Source organism: Meles meles, chromosome 7, assembly GCF_922984935.1.
Source record: "Meles meles chromosome 7, mMelMel3.1 paternal haplotype, whole genome shotgun sequence".
Lineage (NCBI taxonomy): Eukaryota > Metazoa > Chordata > Mammalia > Carnivora > Mustelidae > Meles > Meles meles.
This window is the reverse complement of record NC_060072.1, coordinates 134,726,596-134,750,054: the sequence shown is the minus strand read 5'-3', so window position 1 is coordinate 134,750,054 and position 23,459 is coordinate 134,726,596. Positions and strand designations below refer to the sequence as shown.

Below are 23,459 nucleotides of genomic sequence, written 5' to 3'. Positions count from 1 at the left end.
GTCTGATATATTCAAAGTGCTGAGCGAGAAAAATCTGCACCCAAGAATACTATATCCAGCAAGGCTATCATTCAGACTGAAGGACAGATAAGGAGTTTCCTAGACAAACAAAACCTAAAGGAGCTCATGACCACTAAACCAAACCTGCAAGAAATACTAAAGGGAACTCTGAGTGGAAAGGAAAAGACCAAAAGTGACAGTATGAAGGTAGGAAATACAAAGCACTAAAAATATTTCTGTAAAATAATCAGTCAAGGTACTGATAAAAAAGGGATATAAAATATAATAACACATACATAAAACGTGGGGAGGAGAGGAGAAAAGAACAGGCTCAAACTTAACCACCAACTCAATATCAGCTACTATATGCAGAAGAGGTGATACACAAAACAATGGTAACCACATATCAAAAACCACTAATAAATATGCAAAGAATAATGAGAAAGAAATCCAAATATATCATTAATGAAAATCAGCAAACCATGAAATAAAGAAAATAAGAAAGGGTCATAGAAAATCTCCAGAAAAAGAAAACAAAACAGGTAATAAAATGTCAATAAATACATACTTACCAACCAAAAGACACAGGGTGACAGAATGGATAAGAAAAGTAAGACCTATCCATATGCTACCTATGAGAGACTCATTTAGACATAAAAGCAACTGCAGATTGAAAATGGGGAGATGGAGAAACATCAATTATGTAAATGGATGTCAAAAGAATAGCAATACTTATATCAGACAAAATAGACTTTAAAACAAGGACTAACAAGAGACAAAGAGGACACTATATAAAAATAAAGGGGACAATCCAACAAGAAGATATAATAATTATAAATCTTTATGCATCCAACATAGGAGCACCCAAGTATATAAAACAGTTAATAACAAACCTAAAAGAACTAATCAATAATATTACAATGACAGTAGGGGACTTTAACACCATGCTTATTACATCAATGGACAGATCATCTAAACAGAAAATCAATATGGAAGCAATCAATGGCTTTGAATGACACACTGGACCAATGGACTTAACAGATATATTCAGAACATTCTATCCTAAAACAGCAGCATACATATTCTTTCCAATGTAACATGAAATGAACATAAACAGTCTCCAGAACAGATCACATATTAGCCCACAAAATAAATCTCAACAAATTCAGAAGACTGAAATCATACCATGCATCTTTTCTAACCACAATGTTATGAAACCAGAAGTCAACCACAAAAAACAATTTGGAAAGACCACAAATACATGGAATTTAAATAACATATTACTAAACAATGAATGGATCAGCCAGGAAATAAAAGGAGAAATTTAAAAGTACATGGGCAAAATGAAAATGAAACATAAATGTCAAAACCTTTGGGATACAGCAAAAGCAGTTCTAAGGGGGAAGTTTATAGCAATACAGGCCTACCTCAAGAAGCAAGAAAAATCTCAAATAAACAACTTAAACTTATACCTAAAAGGACTAAAAAAGAGTAACAAAACCTAAAATTTTTCATGAAGGAAAAGAATGAAGACTAGAGGAGAAATAAAAACTAAAAAAATCATAATAGAACCAATCAATGAAACCAGGAGCTGGTTCCTTGAAAACATCAATAAAATTGATAAACCTTTAGCTAGACTTATCAGGAAAAAAAAAGAGAAAGGACTCAAATAAATAAATCACAAATGATAGAGGAGAAATAACCAATACAATAAAAATACAATTATGAGATAATATGAAAAACCATATGTCAACCAATTGGACAACCTAGAAGAAATGGATAAAGTCCTAAAACAGAAACTACCAAACTTTAAACAGAAAGAAATAGAAAAGTTGAACAGGCCAATAAACATCAAAGAAATTGAATCAATAATCAAAAAAAACTCCCAAAAAACAAAAGTCCAGGACCAGATGGCATCACAGGTGAATTCTATCAAACATTTAAAGAAGAGTTAATACCTAATCTTCTCAAAATATTCCAAAAACAGAAAAGGAAGAAAACTTCCAAATTCATTCTATGAGACTAGCATTATCCTGATACCAAAACCGGATAAAGACACCACGAAAAAAGAGAACTACAGGCTGATATCCCTGATGAACACAGATGCAAAAATCCTTAATAAAATACTACCAAACTGAATTCAACCAAGCATTAAAAAACAATCATTTATCATGATCATGTAAGATTTATTCCTGGCTTGCAAGGGTGGCTCAATGTTCACAAATCAATCAATGTGATATTTCATGTTAATAAGAAAAAGGATAAGAACCATATGATTGTTTCAGTAGATGCAGAAAAAAGCATTTGGCAAAGTACAGCATCCGTTCATAAAAATCCTCAACAAAGTAAATTTAGGGGGAACATACCTCAAATTGATAAAGGCCACATATGAAAAACCCATGGCTGACATTATCTTTAATGTAGAAAAACTGAGAGCTTTTCCCCTAAGGTAAGGAACAAGACAGAGATGTCCATTCTCACCAGTTTTATTCAATATAGTACTAGAAGTACTAGCCATAGCAGTCAGACAACAAAAAGAAATAAAAGGCTTCCAAATCAGCAAGGAAGAAATAAAATTTTCACTATCTGCAGATGACATCATATTCTATATAGGAAACCTGAAACACTCTACCAAAGAATGGCTAGAACTAATGCACAAATTCAGTAAAGTCACAGTACAGAAATTTGTTACATTCTATACACCAGTAATGAAGCAAAGAGAAAGAAATTAAGAAAACAATCCCATTTAAATGGCACTAAAAATGGTAAGATACCTAGGAATAAACCTAACTAAAAGGTGAAAGTACTTGTACTGTGAACACTATAAAACACTGATGAAAGAAACTGAAAATGACACAAAGAAATGGGAAGACATCCTGTGCTTATGGACTGGAAGAACAAACCTTTATAAAATGTCCATGCTAAACAAAGCAATCTACACATTTAATGTAATCCCATCAAAATCCAACAGCATTTTTCACAGAGCTAGAATACACAATCCTAAAATTTGTATGGAACCACAAAAGACCCCAAATAGCCAAAGCAATCTTAAATAAGAAAACCAAAGCTGGAGGCATCACAATTCTAAACTTCAAGTTATATTACAAATCAAAACCATATGGTACTGGCACAAAAATAGACACAGAGATCAATGAAAGAGAATCAAAACCCAGAAATAAATCCTCAACTACATGGTGAATATTTGACAAAGCAAGAAAAGAATATCCAATGGGAAAAGACAGTCTCTTCTACAATGTTGTTGGGAAAACTTGACAGTCACATGCAAAAGAGTGAAACTGGACCACTTTACTACAATATACACAAAAATAAATTCAAAATGGATGAAATACCTCAATGTGGGATAGGAAACCAAAAAAATATTAGAAGAGAACACAGGCAGTAACCTCTTTGACATCGACCATAGCAACTTCTTTCTAGATGTCTCCTGAAGCAAGGGAAACAAAAGCAAAAAAGCTTTTGCACAGTGGAAGGAAAGAAAGAAACAAACAACCAATCAATAAACCCAAAAGACAACCTACAGAATGAGAAAAGATATTTGCAAATGACATATCCACTAAAAGGTTATGATCCAAACTATATAAAGAACTTAGAAAACTCAATGCCCAAAAACCATGTAATCCAATCTAAAAATGGCAAAAAAGATAAACAGACATTTCTCCAAGAAGATATACAGATGGCCAACAGACACATGAAAAGATGCTCAACATCATGAATCATCAGGGAACAGCAAATCAAAATCATGAGGTACCACCTCACACCTGTGAAAATGGTTAACCTCAACAACCCAAGAACACAAGAAACCACAGGTGTTGTTGAGGATGTGGAGAAGGAACACTCCTTCAGTGTTGATATGAATACAAACCGGCACAGCCACTCTGGAAAAACAATATGGAGCTTCCTAAAAAAGCTAAAAATAGGCGTGCCTGAGTGGCCCAGCTAGTTAGCATCCAACTCTTGATTTGGGCGCAGGTCATGATCTCAGGGTTGTGAGAGTGCAGCCCTGCACTGGGCTCCACACTGGGCTCCACACTGGGCATGGTGCCTGCTTAAGATTCTCTCTCTCCTTCTCTTTCTTATCCCCTCTCCCCTTCTAAAAAAATAAGTTAAAAATAGAACTACCGTATTGTAATGTAGCAATTGCACTACTAGGTATTTATCCAAAGAATACAAAAACATAATTCAAAGGGATACATGCACCCTGATGTTTATACCAGGATTATTTACAATAGCCAAATTATGGGAACAGCCCAATTGTCCACGGAAGATTTGAGAATATATTTATATATATAATGAAATATTACTCAGCCAAGAAAAAGACTAAACTCCTGCCATTTGCAATGATATGGATGGAGCTAGAGAGTATAATGTTAAGTGAAATAAATCAGTCAGCAAATAACACACACCATTTGATTTCACTTGTATGTGGGATTTAAGAAACAAAACAAATGAACAAAGGGAAACAGAGAGAGAGACAGAAAGATAAACCAAGAGACAGACTCTTAATTATAGAGAACAAACTGATGGTTACTAGAGGGGAGGTGCATAGATGATGGGTTAAATAGGTGATGGGGATTAAGAAGGGCACTTGTGATGGGCACAGGGTGATGTATGGAAGGTTTAATTACTATACTGTACACCCGAAACTAACACTGTATGTTAACCAATTGAAAGAACTTAAAAAAATACATTTTTCTGAAATTTATTGTGTGTATTAAACTTAGATAATTAACGAAAATTAGCCTCTCTTTCATCCTTCTTTCTCTTACTAGAAAAGTTTATTCCTAAATGAGACTTAGACACCATTTCTGTATTATGATAGAGATATATTTCTTTCACTAGTCTAATTTCATTGCTCGTCTATATTTCCCAATTATGGTCCTCTCCACATTGGTATATTTTGTTATTCACATAAATGAAGGTTTTTTCATAGTGATTGTAATGTCCCCCAATTCTGATTTACTGGGGAGACTGAGTGACTATTGAAACCTACTGAATACAAGGTTGCACTGAGGAACACAATCATCTCAGACAGTCCTGTTGAACAGACCATTATTGCTGTCCAAAGCTGGACTTAAAGTTATCTACTCTCCCCCATTATTCTCTTCACCAACCTATTATCCAGATCCACACCAACACAGAGGACTTTTCATGCCTACTGCACTCTGTCTCTGTTCATGTCTTTTCATGATGCTCCAAGTCCTTGTGGCTATCTTCATCTGCCTGTGTTCTACTCTGCCTGTGGCTAAAGTTCTACAGATGTATATGCTGTACCCAAAGAAGCTGTGAGCACAATAAGAAGAGGAAAATGTTTTCTATTTTCCAACCTAGATTAATATTACAAAATATCCAATATACTGGGCCATAAAATACAATCATGAGTGCAGGACATACAACAGAAGAAGTTCATACACTGCATTATCTTCCCCAGGTAAGGCTGAAATAACAGTTACAGGTATTATGTCTACTAACATAGTAGCAGTTAGATATAATGTTGGAAACTGACAAGTCCAAACCATTCTATATTTCTTCATATAGGTAATACTAAATTATGTGGGTTAGATGAATGCTTCAATATTTGTGGATAAAAGCAATTTGTTAGAAAATAAATTATGATCACATTTTATTCTTTGTTCTCAGAAGTATCAGAAGATCAACCCACAAATGTTGAAAAGTTGAGTGCTGTCACGAGAAATTTCCTCTTTAATAAGTGCCTTAACTTTATTTGAATAATCATGAGGTTCTGTAAGGGACACAAAGTGGTATAATGGGAAGAAAGAAAAACCACAAGTCAGAGACCTGGTTTCTAAAGCTCAAAAAAACTAAAATTACAGATAGAGCTTTTTATATGCAGTATTTCCTACAGGATTCAAAGCATGATTAAATAATCTTCTGGTTCCAGAAACATTTTATCAATTTATGCTGAAGTTCTCTATCCAGGACAAGGGAATATATGCAGCTAGTAGAAATCATAACTAAATAATAACAATGGGATTTTTGTTAGTATACTAAATGGTACCTTAATTTATGATGGCTTGAAAACTTAAGTTCCTAGAGGACCAGGGTCATGATTTATATATCTTTTTATGCGCTCAGTGCATAAACACGGTATTTTATACATATTGACTACTCAGCAAATAATTGCTAATGATGAAAGAGCTCTTCCAAAAATATAATGTAATACAAATGTATAGTTGAAAATATTCAACCCAACAAATCTTCAGGCTCTCAAATCATTTATGCTTAAGAATTCATTCAAAATGGTATTTTTCAAGATGCTAGACACAAGTTAGAAAACTATGTTAGGAATAGGAGTTATTACAGGTGTCTTTGAAACCTATGGGAAAGTGTGTTTAGGAAGCATCTTGGAGGATAATTTGATTTGGAAATCTCAGTTCTGAGCAACTTAAAAACATCCTCCATGCACAGAATCCCAGTATGTTTTGCTAAAGCTTAAAAATGAAGATAATACTTAGAACTTTCAGATAAAACAAATGCTTCCTGAAGACAAATGACAATTATGAAGAGCTCTGAGCTTTGGCAATCGATAGCAGCTTTTCAGCTCATTATATGGATGATCAAGTATGCTGCCTTGAGCAAAAATATAAAAAAGGACATTGGGAGAAGGTTACAGTAGCACCACAGGATATCTGAAGCATCAAATATTCACCTGTAAACATGAGCCTGTCGAGATAAATTGTTAAATTTATGAACAAGATATTAACCTTTTTTCTTACTTTAACTTTACTACACTGACCTCAAAACCTTGGGTTTTTTTTTAATTTAAGTATAGTTTTATTTTTATATAAGCTAGTAAAAAATAGAAACTTTAGGATGGATAAATGAAACACAGTACATTACTCAATGGAATTCTATGGAGCTATTAAAATTATGTTCAAGAAGACTATGTATTATATTAAAATGAATGTCATACCAAGTTTTCAGAAAGATCATATATACACACATTTTATTAAAACCATAAATGAAAGGAATTAAAATTATCAACAGATTTCAAGACTTTAGAAATTCTACTTTTCTATACACTCCAAAATTTCTTTAATGAACATATAATATTTTTATAATAAAAACATAAACATTTTAAAACTATGATCCTTTAGATAACAGTGAATAACAAAGTGAATTTTTGCTCCAAATCCCAAAGACCTAATTAACCCACCAATGCTACAAGTGTTGAAAAGTTTTAGACCTCTGAATGAAAACATAATGTTCTAAAAATTAGATTTAACAATGCTTTTCTAAAAGTTTTGCTCTATTTGGAGATTTTTTCAAAAAAATCTATTGAAATAAGCTAGACAATTCAAAATAGCAAAAAAAAGGGCAGAGACACAGTTTTCAGTAATTTTCTTAGTCATCACTTTATTAAATATCAATTTCAGATAATAGTGCTGTTATTCCTACAGCAATACCAATTTCCACAAGAAAGTTCAGGAAAGATTAAACTGCATTATTAAAAATAAAAGTTGTCCTTACAAATAATGTTACAAATAATGTAGTAACTTAAACTTTCTCCTTCAACAAGGCAATATTGTCATGAGACTTGCGAATTAAATTAGCAAGTAACATTGGAAAACTTACGTGGCACAGTTTGACTTGAATGCCTTCTACCAAAACAAAAATTACGTTGTGTATCCATTGACAAATTTTGTCATCTACCATAAAAACCCAAGCAGTAAATTTGGTCATTGCTGATGAAACACTAAAACTTTTTGAAAATTTTCTTGAAGTATCAGTTTTTTGGTTTGGTTTTCTGAAGATTCAACTAATGAACAAATTAAAAGGACAGTTTTCGAGGCACCTGGGTGGCTCAGTGGGCTAAGCCGCTGCCTTCGGCTCAGGTCATGATCTCAGGGTCCTGGGATCGAGTCCCGCATCAGGCTCTCTGCTCAGCAGGGAGCCTGCTTCCCTCTCTCTCTCTCTCTCTCTCTCTGCCTGCCTCTCTACCTGCTTGTGGTCTCTCTCTGTCAAATAAATAAATAAAATCTTTAAAAAAAAAAAAAAGGACAGTTTTCCTCTGCTCTTTTTTTAAAAACAAAAAATAAAAAATAAAAAATAAAATAAAATAAATAAAATAAAAAAATAAAAAATAAATAACTTTCTTAATCTCTTAGATTGATATTTCCTTGGAATAGAAGTATCAACCTGATAAATCAAAATGTACTCGCATTTTTATGACTTGTGGTACCTGCTGTCAAAATGTACCACAGAAAGTTTTCTTCCTATGTTTTATGGAAGAAAAGTACTGAGCTTCTGATTCAGAAGAGAATGAGTTGAAGTGGATTGAAGTAGAAGTTATGTATTTCAGGTCTTCATAGTACAAACATCAGATGGAAATATTAAATGTTTTGCTGAGTAAGATTCTTAAGTGCCAGAAGTATAAAACTGTTTTCACAAGAGCAAAAAGGCATTGCTTGAATATTTGAATATGGAGAGGAAACATGACTACAGTTTAAGGCTAGTTAAATCTTAAAGCTCTTGCATTTGATCTGATTTACTAATACTGAACAGTGAGTTTATTTTACTCAAGACTGCCTTCATTTGTTGTTTGTGGGTATTTACAATAATGTCCTGGGAAGAGGTGGGTCTGTCCCGGAAGCTTAGACACTTTTTTTCTGCACTGCTTGAAAGAATGTCCGGGACAGTCAGTGCTCAATAGTATTTTTGTCAGATGGATTTTTCGAACATAAGTCAATCAGCAGACCAATCAGAAGGTCCCAAGTACCTTCTTGGAGGTACTGTAGCTCTCAGTGATAGGAACTGGCTCTGACAGAGAAAGATAGAGTCTGGACCTTTGCAAGACTAGCCCATGTGCCCATATGCCATGATCCCCTCATCCTTCCACTCTATAGACATGTGAGAAAAAGATGAATTACAATGAACATAATTCAGCTCAAAGTAACAGAATCACGTCAGACAATGAGAATTCAACATGAGCTCTATGGACAAATAATGGTACAAATAACCTAATGAAATCAACATTAGGTTAAACATCTCCTTTCTTTCCATATACATATTTTCTTTCTCATTAGAACCAAGGGTGGGGAAAGAACTAGAGGGAACATATTCATCCACCAACGTTTGGACTTAAGATGCTCCAATTAGTTAAACACGAGAAGATATATTTGTTATTTGTTATTTGATGGCTTAGGATGATGAAGTAATCTGCCTCTAGTCTTCAGGTTGTTAAAATCACATCTAAAAATTAAGTGGAAAAAGGTACAGGTACATGAGTAACCAACATTCAGGAGATTTCTGTGTATATTTGGTTCCATATGCATAATATCCACATGGAGAGAAGAGTTAGCTGAATATGCATATACTTGGACTGCTATCCAAAATGATTCCTCTTGTTAGGACATGAATGCATATTTGCATATCCTAAAATCAGTATTAGCTAATATGCCATCATATACTTGCAGCACAAATGGGTAGTTGTGAAAATAAGTTCCAAATGAAGCCCAGTACAAGCATTTTATTTTATTTTACTTTATTTTAAAGAATTTATTTATTTATTTATTTGACAGAGAGAGAACACAAGTAAGCAGAGAGGCAGGCAGAGAGAGAGAGAGAGCAGGAAGCAGGCTCCCCACTGAGCAGAGAGCCCGATGTGGGACTTGATCCCAGGACCCTGAAATCACAATCTGAGCCAAAGGCAGAGGCTTAACCCACTGAGCCAGCCAGGAGTTCTGCCCAGTACAAGCATTTTAAAATTTGTACTTCCTCACCATGAATATAGTCAGAGTTCACGTTTTTCCCTACCTTTCTATATGCTAACTTATACATTTTATATTCATTTTTCTATTGTCTCTGACATTTTTAGTATTTTTCTTTGGACAAAAATACCATTTTAGATCTTAAAAATATTCTGATATGACTTATAAAATTATTAAGCCCAAATGGATTTTTTGCCAGTAGGGACTTTATTCATTCAAGCCCTACAACATCCAATAAACAAATACTATATAAACAAAAAGATTAAATTCTACATATTCACATTAATAAACAATCACCATCATTTTAGGGATACAGTATGTTGTCTCATTTACTCCTTCCTCACAACAGGTAAGGAATAGATCCCACTATTCCTGCTTTATGAATATGGAAAGAGAATCTCAGAATGTATGAGAAAATTTCCCAAGTCTCCTGCTACTAAAAGGACACAAGATTAAAACAAAGTACGTTTGATGCAAAGGCCCAGATCTGTTCTGAGTCAATTATTTGGAATTGCTAACAATTTCCTCCAGAGAAAGCACTGTGGCCTCCTGTGAACATTGGAAAGAATGTTGGGTAGGAAGCAAGCTGAGTGTAGTAGTTTTCTATTGCTGCTATAAGAAATTCCCACAAACTCAGTGTCTTAAAAATAAGAAAACAATTCACACAAATTTATATTGCTTCTTAAATGAAACATAATATAGTTATACTCATTCTTACACTTCTATAGGTCAGAAGTCTATAGTGAGACGTGGGTCTCACTTGGCTAAAATCAAGATGTCAGCAGGGCTATATTTTTTTTTCTAGAAAATCTAGAGATTTCATTTCCTCACCTTTTCCAGCTTTCTGAGACCACCTACCTTCCTTGGCTGGGTTTTTACCTCCATCTTCAAAGCTTGCAATGCAGCATTTCTCTGACCATTCCTGTGCCCTCACTTCGGTCTCTTGACTGCAGACAGGAAAGTTTCCTGCTATTATTGGGACTTAGAATGGTCCCAGTAATCAAGGATAATCTTTTCATCTCAAGGTCTGTAACTTAATCACATCAGCAAAGTCCCTTTTTGCCATGTGAGGTAATATTGTCACAGACTGTAAAAAATGGGAACACGCCAATCTTTGGGGGGTGGGAACAGGCATCATTCTGCCTATTACAATGAGCTTATATGCGAATGACTGACAGTCAAATTTCCCTGCCAGAGGTTTTTTAAAAAATATTTTGGGGAAGATGATTGTTTATAAAAGTGAAGCTCAAGTTAGCAGTCCAATAAAGTAAAATAATATAACTAAATAAAAGTAGTAATAAAAACATTTTTTAATCTAATGAAGTAAATTTTGAGGGTAGTAGAAAGAATAAAGATTTTTGGATGATTGAAAATTATATATTAGAGTGGTGCCCATTTTAAAGATTAAAAGAAAAAATCTGGGACATGGGAATATGATCCTCTGCTGGGAAGTGGAGCAGATGAAAGGAAGAAAAATGGGGAAAGACTTGGGGAAAGAGGGAAATGGAATAGATATAAACTTCCAAATATAATCATTAGAACAACAATATTTTTGAGCATTTGATATGTGTCAACTGCCAAGATTAGAACTTTGAATTTATTATTTAATCCTTATAACAATTTTATAAGGCATGTAATATTACCCTGATTTTACATATGTCATAAATGTAGGTTAGGGGAATTAAAGAATATAGCACAGTGCAAGAAAGAAGTAGAGCCAGGATTCAAACCCAACTTAGACTTGTTCCAAAGAATATATATATATTTTTAAGATTTTATTTATTTATTTGACAGACAGAGATCACAAGTAGGGAGAGAGGCAGGCAGAGAGAGAGAGAGAAGAGAAGGCAGGCTCCCTGCTGAGCAGAAAGCCTGATTTGGGGCTTGATTCCAGGACCCCAGGATCATGACCTGAGCCGAAGGCAGAGGCTTTAACCCACTGAGCCACCCAGGCGCCTATGTTCTTAATTACTGTGCTTGACTATGATAGAAATTCAACTCTTGTAGAAACTAAACAGCCAGGGAAGTCCAACATGGTATAGTGCAAAGAACATAATCAATGATTAACAGATTAAATGAGACAGTCGAGAGTCCAAGAATGTGGAAAGCTCCGGAAACCCTTCCACCGGGAACTCACCCCATCTTCCAGACACACGGAGTGACAACTTCATTCACTCTGGGCAGGACTAATGAAGGAAGACATGAAAACTGAAAACTAGGCAAATGAAGGAGGCAAAAACTAAAGCACAGCTAGATGGGTAATTGTGCGACTACAACTGGAAAAAAACTGATCAGGACTAACTGTAATACAGCAAAGTGAATCAGATCACAAGGATGAAGTCGGACCAGTAGCAAATGTGATAATGCTGACAATCAGACTGTGATGTTCGAGCGTCTTAATCTGTTCTAAATTGGGGCTTGGTACCTAGTCTGCAGAAAGCCAAGTATCTCCAGCTCACTGGCCATGAAAAAGAGGAGGGATAAACTCATTCCAGAAAGGTTAGCCTTGCTTAACAATTTGCTTCAAGTTCAGCATCCCTATATTGTACCTGCTTTCAAAGAGCTTCTTTTTCTTTTTCCCCAAGATAACACCTTTTTAAAATCTCTACATTCTTGTCTTCTGCCTTCTCCCATCATTAGCACCAGAGTTGCCAAAAACAGGGACCTGTTTTGGTCCCTGTTTGGGTCATTTGTAATTAGGTTTTTCTGGAAAGGTACACGAGCCATAGTCAATCCAAAAGACAAGAAGACTGAAAGGCTGGGAATGTATCTACAGAAAAGAGAAAAGAGGTTTCACTCAAGACAGAATTCATATTAAGATAGATGGATTTGAGAGACATGAGCATGTCATAAGCTTCTTTTTCATCAACCTGGAAGTGAACAGCCTGGATGTGAGGAGACAGTTAGACATCAGTACTTGGTTATTCTGAAATCCCGCTACCATCCAGACGTCAGATCCTATTAGTTCACATATGACCACCAGATGCATGAGAGAGGCCTAGAACACAGTCTCTGGGCTGTCAGCACAATTCAAAATCATGTCATTCAAACACAGCCTTGTTGGTCTTTACAAGCTATTTGTTTACTGTGGGTCTTAGTCTGAATAAAGATTTTAAACCACTTCATAGTTTAACAGGATTTTTAAGTCACATTTACATTTTCTCTAAGATGTCAGCACGAAATCTCAGCTCTTCTCTCCAAATGCAACGACATGACAATAACAGACGTGGGGATTTCAGATTTTGTTTTAGATGTACAACTGTAAAGTAAGTGAATTGAATCTTTGAGGTACATTCCTTGATGTTTTCGTATCCCACTCTCCTGATCAGGCCACGAATTTCCTCCTGTTGCCTCCAGCTCCCAAGGATTTTTCCCATTGCCCTTCTCAGTGCAGCACTGGCTGTTATGCTTCTGCTGTCCCCACCCATGTCAAATTTATTCGCGAAAATTCTAGTCTTAAAAAATTGGTCAAGGGGTGCCTGGGTGGCTCAGTGGGTTAAGCCACTGCCTTCGGCTCAGGTCATGATCTCAGGGTCCTGGGATCGAGCCCTGCATCGGGCTCTCTGCTCAGCAGGGAGCCTGCTTCCCTCTCTCTCTCTCTGCCTGCCTCTCTGTCTGCTTGTGATCTCTGTCTGTCAAATAAATAAATTAAAAAAAAATCTAAAAAAAAAAAAATTGGTCAATAGGATAAAATGTGAGGTAAAGTGCTAATGACAAATGATGTTTCAGGATTATCTCTACACACATCACTGACATTTATCACTTATTTAACTACACCTGCGAACACATGACATGCCATGTACTATGCTTGCAGGTTCACATCTGTTATCTCATCTCATATCACATATCACATAGGAAGACCCCCAAAATGAGCATCTTCAAGGCCTTCTTTACCCTTCGTTCCAGACCTACACACAGTCATTCCTTAAGTCAAGGGTAGCGCCTTAAGAACATGAGAAAACAACTGTCAATACGAGAAGCCTGGGTACTATGATTAAAAGACTGAATATATTAAAACACATAGATAAGTAGTACATGTTTTAGTAATAACCAGGAATACAAAAAAATGTTTGGGTAGTCCTCAGTTGATGACCCTGGTAAGTTAGAATCTGTGTTCTTGGTCAGATCACTGTATTCTTTCTTTAGGACAAGGAGTGAATAATAATAGATTTTCCTGCAACTGGACAAGGCCATCAGGAAAGACAGTTTTGGTCAAAGTGCACTTTACTGACTTCAAATTATAACATGTAGCTAGCTTTCTGCTCTGTCATTGAGGAAGGTCAGGTCTGGTTAAGTATGTGCTGAGGTCAAAGCTGAATCACAGCTAATGTCTAAATATAGATCATCTTTTAAAAACTGTGGCCTCTTTTCCATTGCTTCAGTGTGTACAATACAGGAGTTAGATTTTCGTAGAGAAGCTGCCTTTTCTTAGGGAAAGTAGGTCCAGTGAAAAACGCTGGCTTTTAAAATAAGGAAGAAAGTAGGAGTGTGCAAATTAAATAAAGATAAGTTGTTAAAGGTTAACTAGTTTCTCCTGGTGGTGTTATAAGCAAATGGCATAGTCATTCTCTGGTTCTAAAATATTTAGATGTTTTATTTCAGTCACATAGTGGGAGCTGAGAACAAATGTGGGTAAACCAGATACAAAATACCTTCACAGAACATAAGCTAAAACCTATTCCCTTAATTCTTCAGTGTTGAATCATCTGTTATGTCTGGACTGTAAATGTGAAGAATGCCAAAGCAGCTCTGGTATTGCCGTGGTATGGTACACGCAGATACCAGGAAAAGCGGATCTACCGAAAACAGGTTATTGTCCCTGTTGTTGTCTTGGTTTCTATGGCTATATAACAAATTACTGGAAATCCGGGGACTTAAAGTACCTATTCATTATTCCCCAGCTTCTGTTGATCAAGTGTGGGCGCCACATAATTGGGCTCTGTGCTCGGGGTCTCCCTGGACTGAAATCAAGGTTTTGGCCTGGCTGTATTCTCATCTGGAGCTGAGGATCCTCCTCCATGTCTAGTCAGGCTTTTAGAAAAATTGAGTTGCTTGAAGTTGTAGAACTGATGTCCACGTTTTCTTGGTTGCTGCCCATGAGATTCACTCTCAGCTCTCAGAGGCTGCGCTCGGGTTTTAGCTGCGTGGCCCTCTCACAACAAGGTAGTTTACTTCTTCAAGGCCAGCACTAGAATCTCTTTTCAGTTGGCTATGCCAGGAGGGAATCTTATTTAATGCAATGTAATCACATAGCTGACTACCATCACCTTTGCTATATAATATAACCCCCCAATAACAACAACAACAACAACAACAACAACAACAACAACAATAATAATATAGTCTAAGCACGGAGTGACTACTCACTGTATTCCCAGATCCCACCCACACTTAAGAGAAAGTATTGAACAGAGCCTGTGGAAACAGAAGCTTGGAGGCCATCTAAGAATTATACCTGTAACTATTAATCAGAACAGGGGCTGAATACTGAACTATATGATGGAGAAGAAAACAAAATGGTACTTATCTCCAGAGCCTATATATTAAATGTAAACTGATTCAGTACCAAGAATAATGCTTTCCAGGAGAAAACAAAACAAAACAGAATCTACAAATGTCTACCAAAATTCCCAGAGGAAGAAACTCAGTCTCATCTCAAGGTACCCTTTGAATTATGCCCAGTAGAAATGCAAATTCCTATTCAGACCAATAATAAGGCTTGCCAAGATCTGTGAATGGCTATCTAAAAGACACCTGTACCTCAGTTTTAGTAACCCCAAACCCTAACTTCCTACATAAACACCCCTTTTACCACTACACTCCTTCTTTATGTCTCATAGCCAGCTATAAGCCCGTGTGGTAACACTGCATTCTCTAGAGATAAAGCAAAAAGTCAAAATTCAAATTGTAATCCGACATTTTCTGGAGTAGGAATAAAATAGCAGATGACCAATTTTGATTCTGGAGTACATACCCTGTATAATCATCTCCTCTCGAATGTCAGTGGACATGTAAATATGACGAGATAGTCTTTCCTTTCATTAGATTACCTTACCTGGCAAAATGATGGGTCACTCACTCATGATTATTTTATGTTATAAATGATTCAGTCTGAGCACAGGGAGAAAACTGTTTTGCAAGCCTTGAAGAGGGCGAGCTGCAATGTGCTAAGAGGGTCACATGGACAGGCCTTAAGGAACTCTTAGGAGCTGAGAGTAAACCCAGGCTGACGAATATCTAGCAAAAAAAAAGGGGGGGGATGCTGCAAGATAGTGACCTGAATGCGCTTGGAAGAAGACCCTGGGCCTCGGATCAGATTACACCCCAGATGACACCTCAGCTTTAGCCTGGTGATTCAGGGGACCAATCTAACCTCTCACTGGAAAGATAACCGATGAAAACTGTGTGATAATAAATTTGTGTTCTTTAAGCTGTTAACTCTGTGCCAGTTTTTTATGCCGTATAGAAAACTAGTACATAAACAAATTAATAAACAAACTAAACAAACTAACAAAATTGGGTTTAGGAACTTTCTAAAGCAACAGCTCTCAACAACAGAATCCCAACTGATCTTACTGCATAATTAACATTATTTTCAGGAAATGTACTGAAAACAAAACATACTTAAAAAGGACACATTATTTTTTTTAATTCTTTTTTTTTTATTTTTAAAGATTTTATTTATTTATTTGACAGACAGAGATCAGAAGTAGGCAGAGAGGCAGGCAGAGAGAGAGGAAGGGAAGCAGGCTCCCCGCTGAGCAGAAAGCCCGACGCGGGGCTCGATCCCAGGACCCTGAGATCATGACCCGAGCCGAAGGCAGAGGCTTTAACCCACTGAGCCACCCAGGCGCCCCAAGGACACATTATTTTGTGGTACTCCTGGGCACAGTAGATGACAAACCCAAAATGAAAACTCCTTAAGGGATGAAAGAATGTCAGACCAGTGGGGACTGAAACAAATAACTCCAACAAGGGTAAAAGAAAACCTGAATAATTAATAACAGTGTGTATTATGTGCAGAGTACTCATATTTATGCGGAGAAACAAAGGACACTTACTCTGAAAGTTGCTCACTGAGAAGTCTTGAGGATGATAGAATCCTGCTTTGCAAATGCACTGATAGGCTCCAAGCACGAATCCTAGGCCTTTAATTGGCAGACACTATGGGAAAAAGAAAAGACAGCAGTAGAGTTGATCACAGTTTATTTCACAGTATAAAGACCCACAAATATCCATCACTGAAATGGTAACAGAACTATCACATTTTCCAGAAATAAAGTATCTCTTTTTTGAACTCTTATTTTAGATTTGTTTGTCAACAGACATTTTTTTAGATACCACAAACTGAGTTTCCTTTCTAAATACACACCATTATGGCTGTAGGCACCCACAACTTTAACTCATTCAGTTGCCATCGGGAGTAAATTTTTAGGCATGGCTTTTGGGTTTAATGCTCAGATATACTACTGCTTTAAGAGGTATTTCCAAAGCCTGTAAGAATGCTTAAGAAGGATTCCATGTAAAACATTTCTATCACAGCAAAGGGAGGTAGATAGGTGGGTAGGTAGATGGATAGAATTTGGGATGTGAAAATTATTTCTATGAATTAAATATTTACCAAATTTTCATCCTTGGAATAAAATAACATAAATTGGTGAAACAACAAAACAATTAAATTTTAAAATGCAAATTTTCAAGAGAAAAATTAAGATAAAATAATGATCCCAAGGGCTCTTTACCTAAAATCTGTTTCATAGATAAGTGTTCGACAAGTACATAAATTTTTTTAAAATGACCAGCTTTCTAAATATGTCACATCAATAGATACAATAGATATCTCCCAAAAGCTTAATCTTGGCTTCTTTCAAAGATATCACTTAAATCTCATAAAATTTGGCTTAAAATACTTCATTTCTGCTACTTTTCATTATATAGCATGGAATAACTTCTACTAAAATACAAATAATACATCAATAAAACAGAAGTGTCTCAAGAATACAGTTAACACTGAAATTTCATTTCTGCTATCTCTCTACCATGATGGTAATCCTTTGACTTTTTGCCATTATAATCAGTTAGAAAATCTTACAATCTAATAGATTTCAGTTATAAAATGTCTCCTTAATACAGAAGCCCTGAAGAGAAAACTCCAAATAATTCAAATAATAATTCCACAATCTAAGCTTAATGATTGGTATCAAGATCAATATTACATACTATAAAAACTCCAAGAAATAGAAAAGTATTTATATATAAGGTACCAAGAGCTAACACATGTTCTAAATTCATAGGGATATAACAAAAAAGTGTTTAACAAAGAGCTTTCTAAGAGACCTCCTTGAATATTTTATTTCATTAATTCGACAACACACCAGTCTTTTTTTTTTTACCAAATACACAATTTATATCAAACTATACCTTGCAATTAAAAACACAGTTCCTGACCCAGAGCAATATACAAGAAGAGATAAGTACCAATCAATTCAACTGAGTTGGCAAGTATTTATGAAATGTCTGCTGCGGGCTCAGAAAATTCCTATAGAACCTAAATGAATTAACACGTATTATTTATAAAAATCCAGTTATACAATAGGTCAGATGATATTTCTGAACTATGTAAATTAAAAACAATTGTAACACTTACTTTGCAAAAGCCCTAGTATTATGAACAGAGCCTATTATTTGTGGTCAGTCAGAAAATAGGATTTGAATTATGACTTCATCACTAACTAGCTATGTGGGATGTTCTCTTAACTTCTCTGAGCCTTAGTTTTTTAATTTTAAGACCAATAATACAGTCAAATTCATATACAGTTTTGAAGAAGGCACAAACACTGAGATGTTGTAATAGGTGAAACATAGGGTATAAGAGGAAGAGAAGAATATAGGGTGATTTTATTCTGGTTTTTTTTGCCTTAGCAACCTTAAGACTGGAGATGCCACCATTGACATAGGAAAGTCTCCGGATGGAGAAGATTTGGAAGAAAGAGCAGAAGTTCAGTTTTGTAAATATTAAGTATGAAGTGCCTATGTGAAATTTAACTGTAGGTATCAAATGGGCAGGCTGATAAAGTTTTAGGGAGTTTAGGAGAGATATCTGGGCTATATAATTTAGGACTGATTTGCACAAAGATGATCGGTTAAAGCTATGAAATCAGGTAAGACTAGATCACTAAGGGAGTGCCTACAGGCTGTAAAAGACAGAGGTCCAAAGTGGTGAGACTCAAGACACTCTAGGGCTAAAAGATTAGGCAGAAAGAAAGCAACAAAGGATACTTAGAAGAGTAATTCAGTGTGGTATCATTATCTCATTAACTAGATTGTGATACTATGGACATAATATATGTGAAATTTCTTGTGAGTTACATTTAGTGAACATTCATAAAGCACAGATTTATCCAGGTAAACTAAGTCTTAGATGCTGTTAATACAATAGTATACTCTAAATATTCTGCCTCACTGGAATTTGGAGGTTAATGCTATTCTCTTAAAACAGCATTAAATTCCCTGATAATATGACAGTATACAACAGTAATGCAGTTGAAAATTTTAAATGTTTAAGGCAGATTGAAAGTTTATGGGAATAAGAATATCTCTTTACAGGCTAACTCTAAACTTGAGATAAAAATGAAGGTTAAAAAAAAAAAACAAACAAGTTGATCAGATAAATATGACCAAATATAAAGTCCCTTGAGCATAAAAAAAAAAATCTTCCCAATTTATTATGGATAACACAGAAATATGAATTATTAGTTACCTCAAACCCCTTGTTCCATTCTTAAATTAACTTATATTTTCAAAGTAAAGAAAAAAAATAGTCAGTTAACATCAATAAAAATATCATCCTGCCGCACTTCAAAATTGTGGGACCTGCATGTAACTCAATGTGCTATTGCTTATATAGGTTGGACTTAGTATAAAAGTGATCTTGCTTATTTTTCTATTAATGATTATAAATTTGCAATCAAATTTCCATGCTTTCTTGCTCCATCTGCCATCACCATTCTGTAGCTACTCTAATTCTGTCACACCTCTCAAACTTATACATTTTCAAGGTTAGGCAACTAGTTTAGTATTCAAACTAGTTTTTCAAAATCTATATAAGTATAATGACTACTCAACTTATGTTCATCATATCTGGACTGAGGAGCTGTTTTCTATAATTTTTAAGATTTAGAATTTTAAAAAGATTCTCACGTAATACAGGGAAAAGTCTTCAGAAGTTAACACTAATTTAAAGTTCATTTAAAATATTCACTTGAAATATTAATTTTAGATATTTAAGCTATTCATTCATTTTAGATATTCAAGCCTAAGCCTTTCTGCTTTATCTTCATAGAAACCCAAGAAGCTAGAAATGGAAAAAGCAGTACTTCTTCCTCCATGGAGGTAGCTGTTCCATGATATCCTTCTCTAAACAGTAAGCTTCTTATATTAAGACTTATGGCATCCCTGTGAATGAAGTAGCTACTCACAAGCCTGGATGCCCTCATTGATGAACCTACAATGCCCATACTTACTAAGCCATCAGCAGAGATATAGCCAAGGATAGCCTTGACAATCTACAATCAAAGTTACATTTCTGGGAGTAATCCAGATCCAAATGGAAGGAGATAGAGGTCAAGAATTTAGAGAAAAATAGATTCCTAGAAATATACAGCCTATCAAGTATGAGTCATGAGGAAACAAAAATTCTGGACAGATTTATAACTAGTAAGAAGATTGAATCAAAAACGTCCCAATGGAGAAAAAAGCCCAGAACCAGAAAGCCTCAATGGACAATTCTACCAAACAGTCAAAAATTAACACCAAACTTTTCCTCAAACTGTTCACAAAACTTGATTTTGTGAAGCCAGCATTTTCCTGGTAGCAAAATCAGACAAAGATACTACAGGAAAAGAAAACCACAGACCAATGTTCCTGATTAATATTGATGTGAACATCTTCAACAAAATAATTGCAAACCAATTTCAGCATATTCAAAGGACTACACACCATAACCAAGTGGGACTTATTCCTGGAACGCAACAATGATTCAATGTACAAATCATTCAATGCAATACACCACACTGACAAAATGGACAAAAACTACATGATTACTTCAAGTAATTTAGAAAAAGCATTTGACAAAATTCAATACATTTTCACAGTAAAAACACTCAACAAACTATGAATAGAAGGAAACTATCTCAACATATGAAAGGCCATATTTGAAAAGCCTATACCTAACATTATGCCTAATGAAATGCTGAAAGACATTCCTGTAAGATCAGAAACAAGACAAGACCACTGTCACTTCCATTCAGCATTACTGGAAGTCCTAGGCAGAGTAACTATGAAAAAAATAAATGGCATTCAAAAAAGAAAGGAAGAAGTACAATTATGTGTTTGCAGAAGACATAATGTTACATGTAGAAAGCCCTAAAGATTTTGCCAATAAAAGAAAAAAAAAACCTGTTAGAATTAATAATCATATTAAGCTAAGTTCTAGGACATAAAAATCAGCATACAAAAATTGATAAGTTTCTATATGCAAATAATCACAATCCAGAAAGGATATCTAAAAAAACAATCCCACTTATAATAGCTTCAAAAAGAATAAAACACTTAGGAATAAACTTAACCAAACTGAAAACTATAAAATGTTGCTGAAAAAATTAAAGATACGAACACATAAACTGACAGTTATGTTCATGGATTGGGAAACTTAACACAGCCAGAATTCCAATGCTACCCAATGCAATTGTTATTAAAATCCCAATAGCATTTTTGGTAGAAACAGAAAAACCATCCTAAAAATCATATGTAATCTCCAGAACCCCAAATAGTCAAAGGAATCTTGGAAATGAAGAATTTGGAGGCCTCACACTTTCTAAGCTCAAAAATATTTACAAAGCTACAGTAATCAAAACAGTGTGGTACTGGCATGATGGCAGATGTACAGACCAATGGCAAAGGATAGAGGCCCCAGAAATAAACCCTCATATATAATGATCAAATGACATTTGCAAGGATGCCAGTACCATGCAATGGGGAAAAAAGGGCAATCTCTTTCACAAATGGTGCTGGGAAAACTGAATATCCATATGCAAAAGAATTAAGTTGAACTCTTACCTTAAAACATATACAAGAATTAACTCAAAATGGATTAAAGACCTAAACATAGGGCCTAAAACAATAAAACTTCTAGAAGGAAACAGGGGGGAAAAATCTTCATGACATCGGATTTGGGAATGATTTCTTGGATATGACATCAAAAACAAAGGCAAGAAAAACAAAAAATAGGCAAATGGGACTACGTCAAATTTAAAATCATCTGTGCATCAAAGGAAAGAATCAACAATGTGAAGGTCAACCTAAAGAATGAGAAAAAAGACTTGTAAACAATATATCTGATGGGAGTTAACATCCAGAATATTTAAAACTGCAATTCAACAACAATAACAACAACAACAAATCACCTGACTTAAAAATGAGGAAAAAAATCTGAAGAGTCATTTCTCCAAATAAGATAAACAAATGGTCAAGACACATACGAAAAGCTGCTTGATCTGTGATGACAAATCATTAGAGAAATGAAAACCAAAACTACAATGAGCTATCAGCTTATACCCATTAGGATGGACACTATCAATAAAACAAAATAACAAATATTGGCAAGGTGTGGAGAAACTAGAATCCTTATGCACTCTTTGTGGGAATATAAAATAGTGCAGCCATTATGGAAACAATATGGAGTTTTCTCAAGAAATTAAAAACAGAACTGCTATATAATCCAGGTGACCCACTTGTAGGTTTATATCCAAAAAACTTAAATCAGGTCTTAAAGAGACATTTGATACCCAGTTCACTGCAGCATTATTCAGAATAGTCAAGAGGTAGAAGCAAATCAAAAGTTCATCAATAGATAAAGAAAATGTGCTATGTGCATACAATGGAATTACTATTCAGTATTTTTTAAAAAAGGAAATCTTGTCACATGCTAAAACATGAATGGACCTTGATGACATTATGCCGAGTAAAATAAGCCAGTCACAAAGACAAATACCATATAATGTCACTTGTATGTGGGAACTACAGTAATTAAATTCATAGAAAAAGAAAGTAGAATGATGGCTGCTAGAGACTGAAGAAAAGGGAAATGAGGACTTGTTTAGTGGGCATATAGCATTTCCCCTTTGCAAGATATCTCAATCTGTTACATGACAGTATGCATACAGCAACCTACTGAACTTTACCCTTAAAAATGGTTTAGATTGTAAATTTCATGTTATGTTTTTTTAACCACAATCAAAAATTTTAAAAAATTATTTAGAGCAAAACGGTCTTCCTTTCTCGACAATGTATACATAAACTCTATAGATGGTATTGCAACACATAATTGGTAAGACTGTGGAGGCCGAGAAAATTAAAGCCATCCCACCTCAGGTTTAGCTTTAGCATAAGTACAGCCATCTTGGCAAAGCAAAAGCTGGCACCTTGCACCCCCTCTCCACATGCTCCCCTCCCCTCGGCAGTATGTGTGACATTCTTCAGGCATCCCTGACTGCCCTAAAAGAAAAACAAATAATTAACTTGCAGAGATCACAATCCTGCAAGGCAGGAGTCTCCCTTGGTTTACAAATGTCCTTGAGATTTACAACAAAGAAGCTACCTTATCAATAGCCCAATTTCCAGAGGCACCATAACTCAGTTCCTCAAGCCCTA

General features: G+C 35.2%; 1 protein-coding gene across 1 annotated transcript in view; it reads right to left on the bottom strand.

Annotated features, from left to right (window-relative positions):
• GPR158 (G protein-coupled receptor 158) overlaps nucleotides 1-23,459 on the bottom strand; it is a 425,723-nt gene that overhangs the window by 205,914 nt on the left and 196,350 nt on the right. Inside the window, exon 3 of the mRNA XM_046014062.1 lies at nucleotides 16,811-16,913. Within this exon, the coding sequence (XP_045870018.1) occupies nucleotides 16,811-16,913 (103 nt within the window). The remainder of the gene's footprint in view (nucleotides 1-16,810; nucleotides 16,914-23,459) is intronic.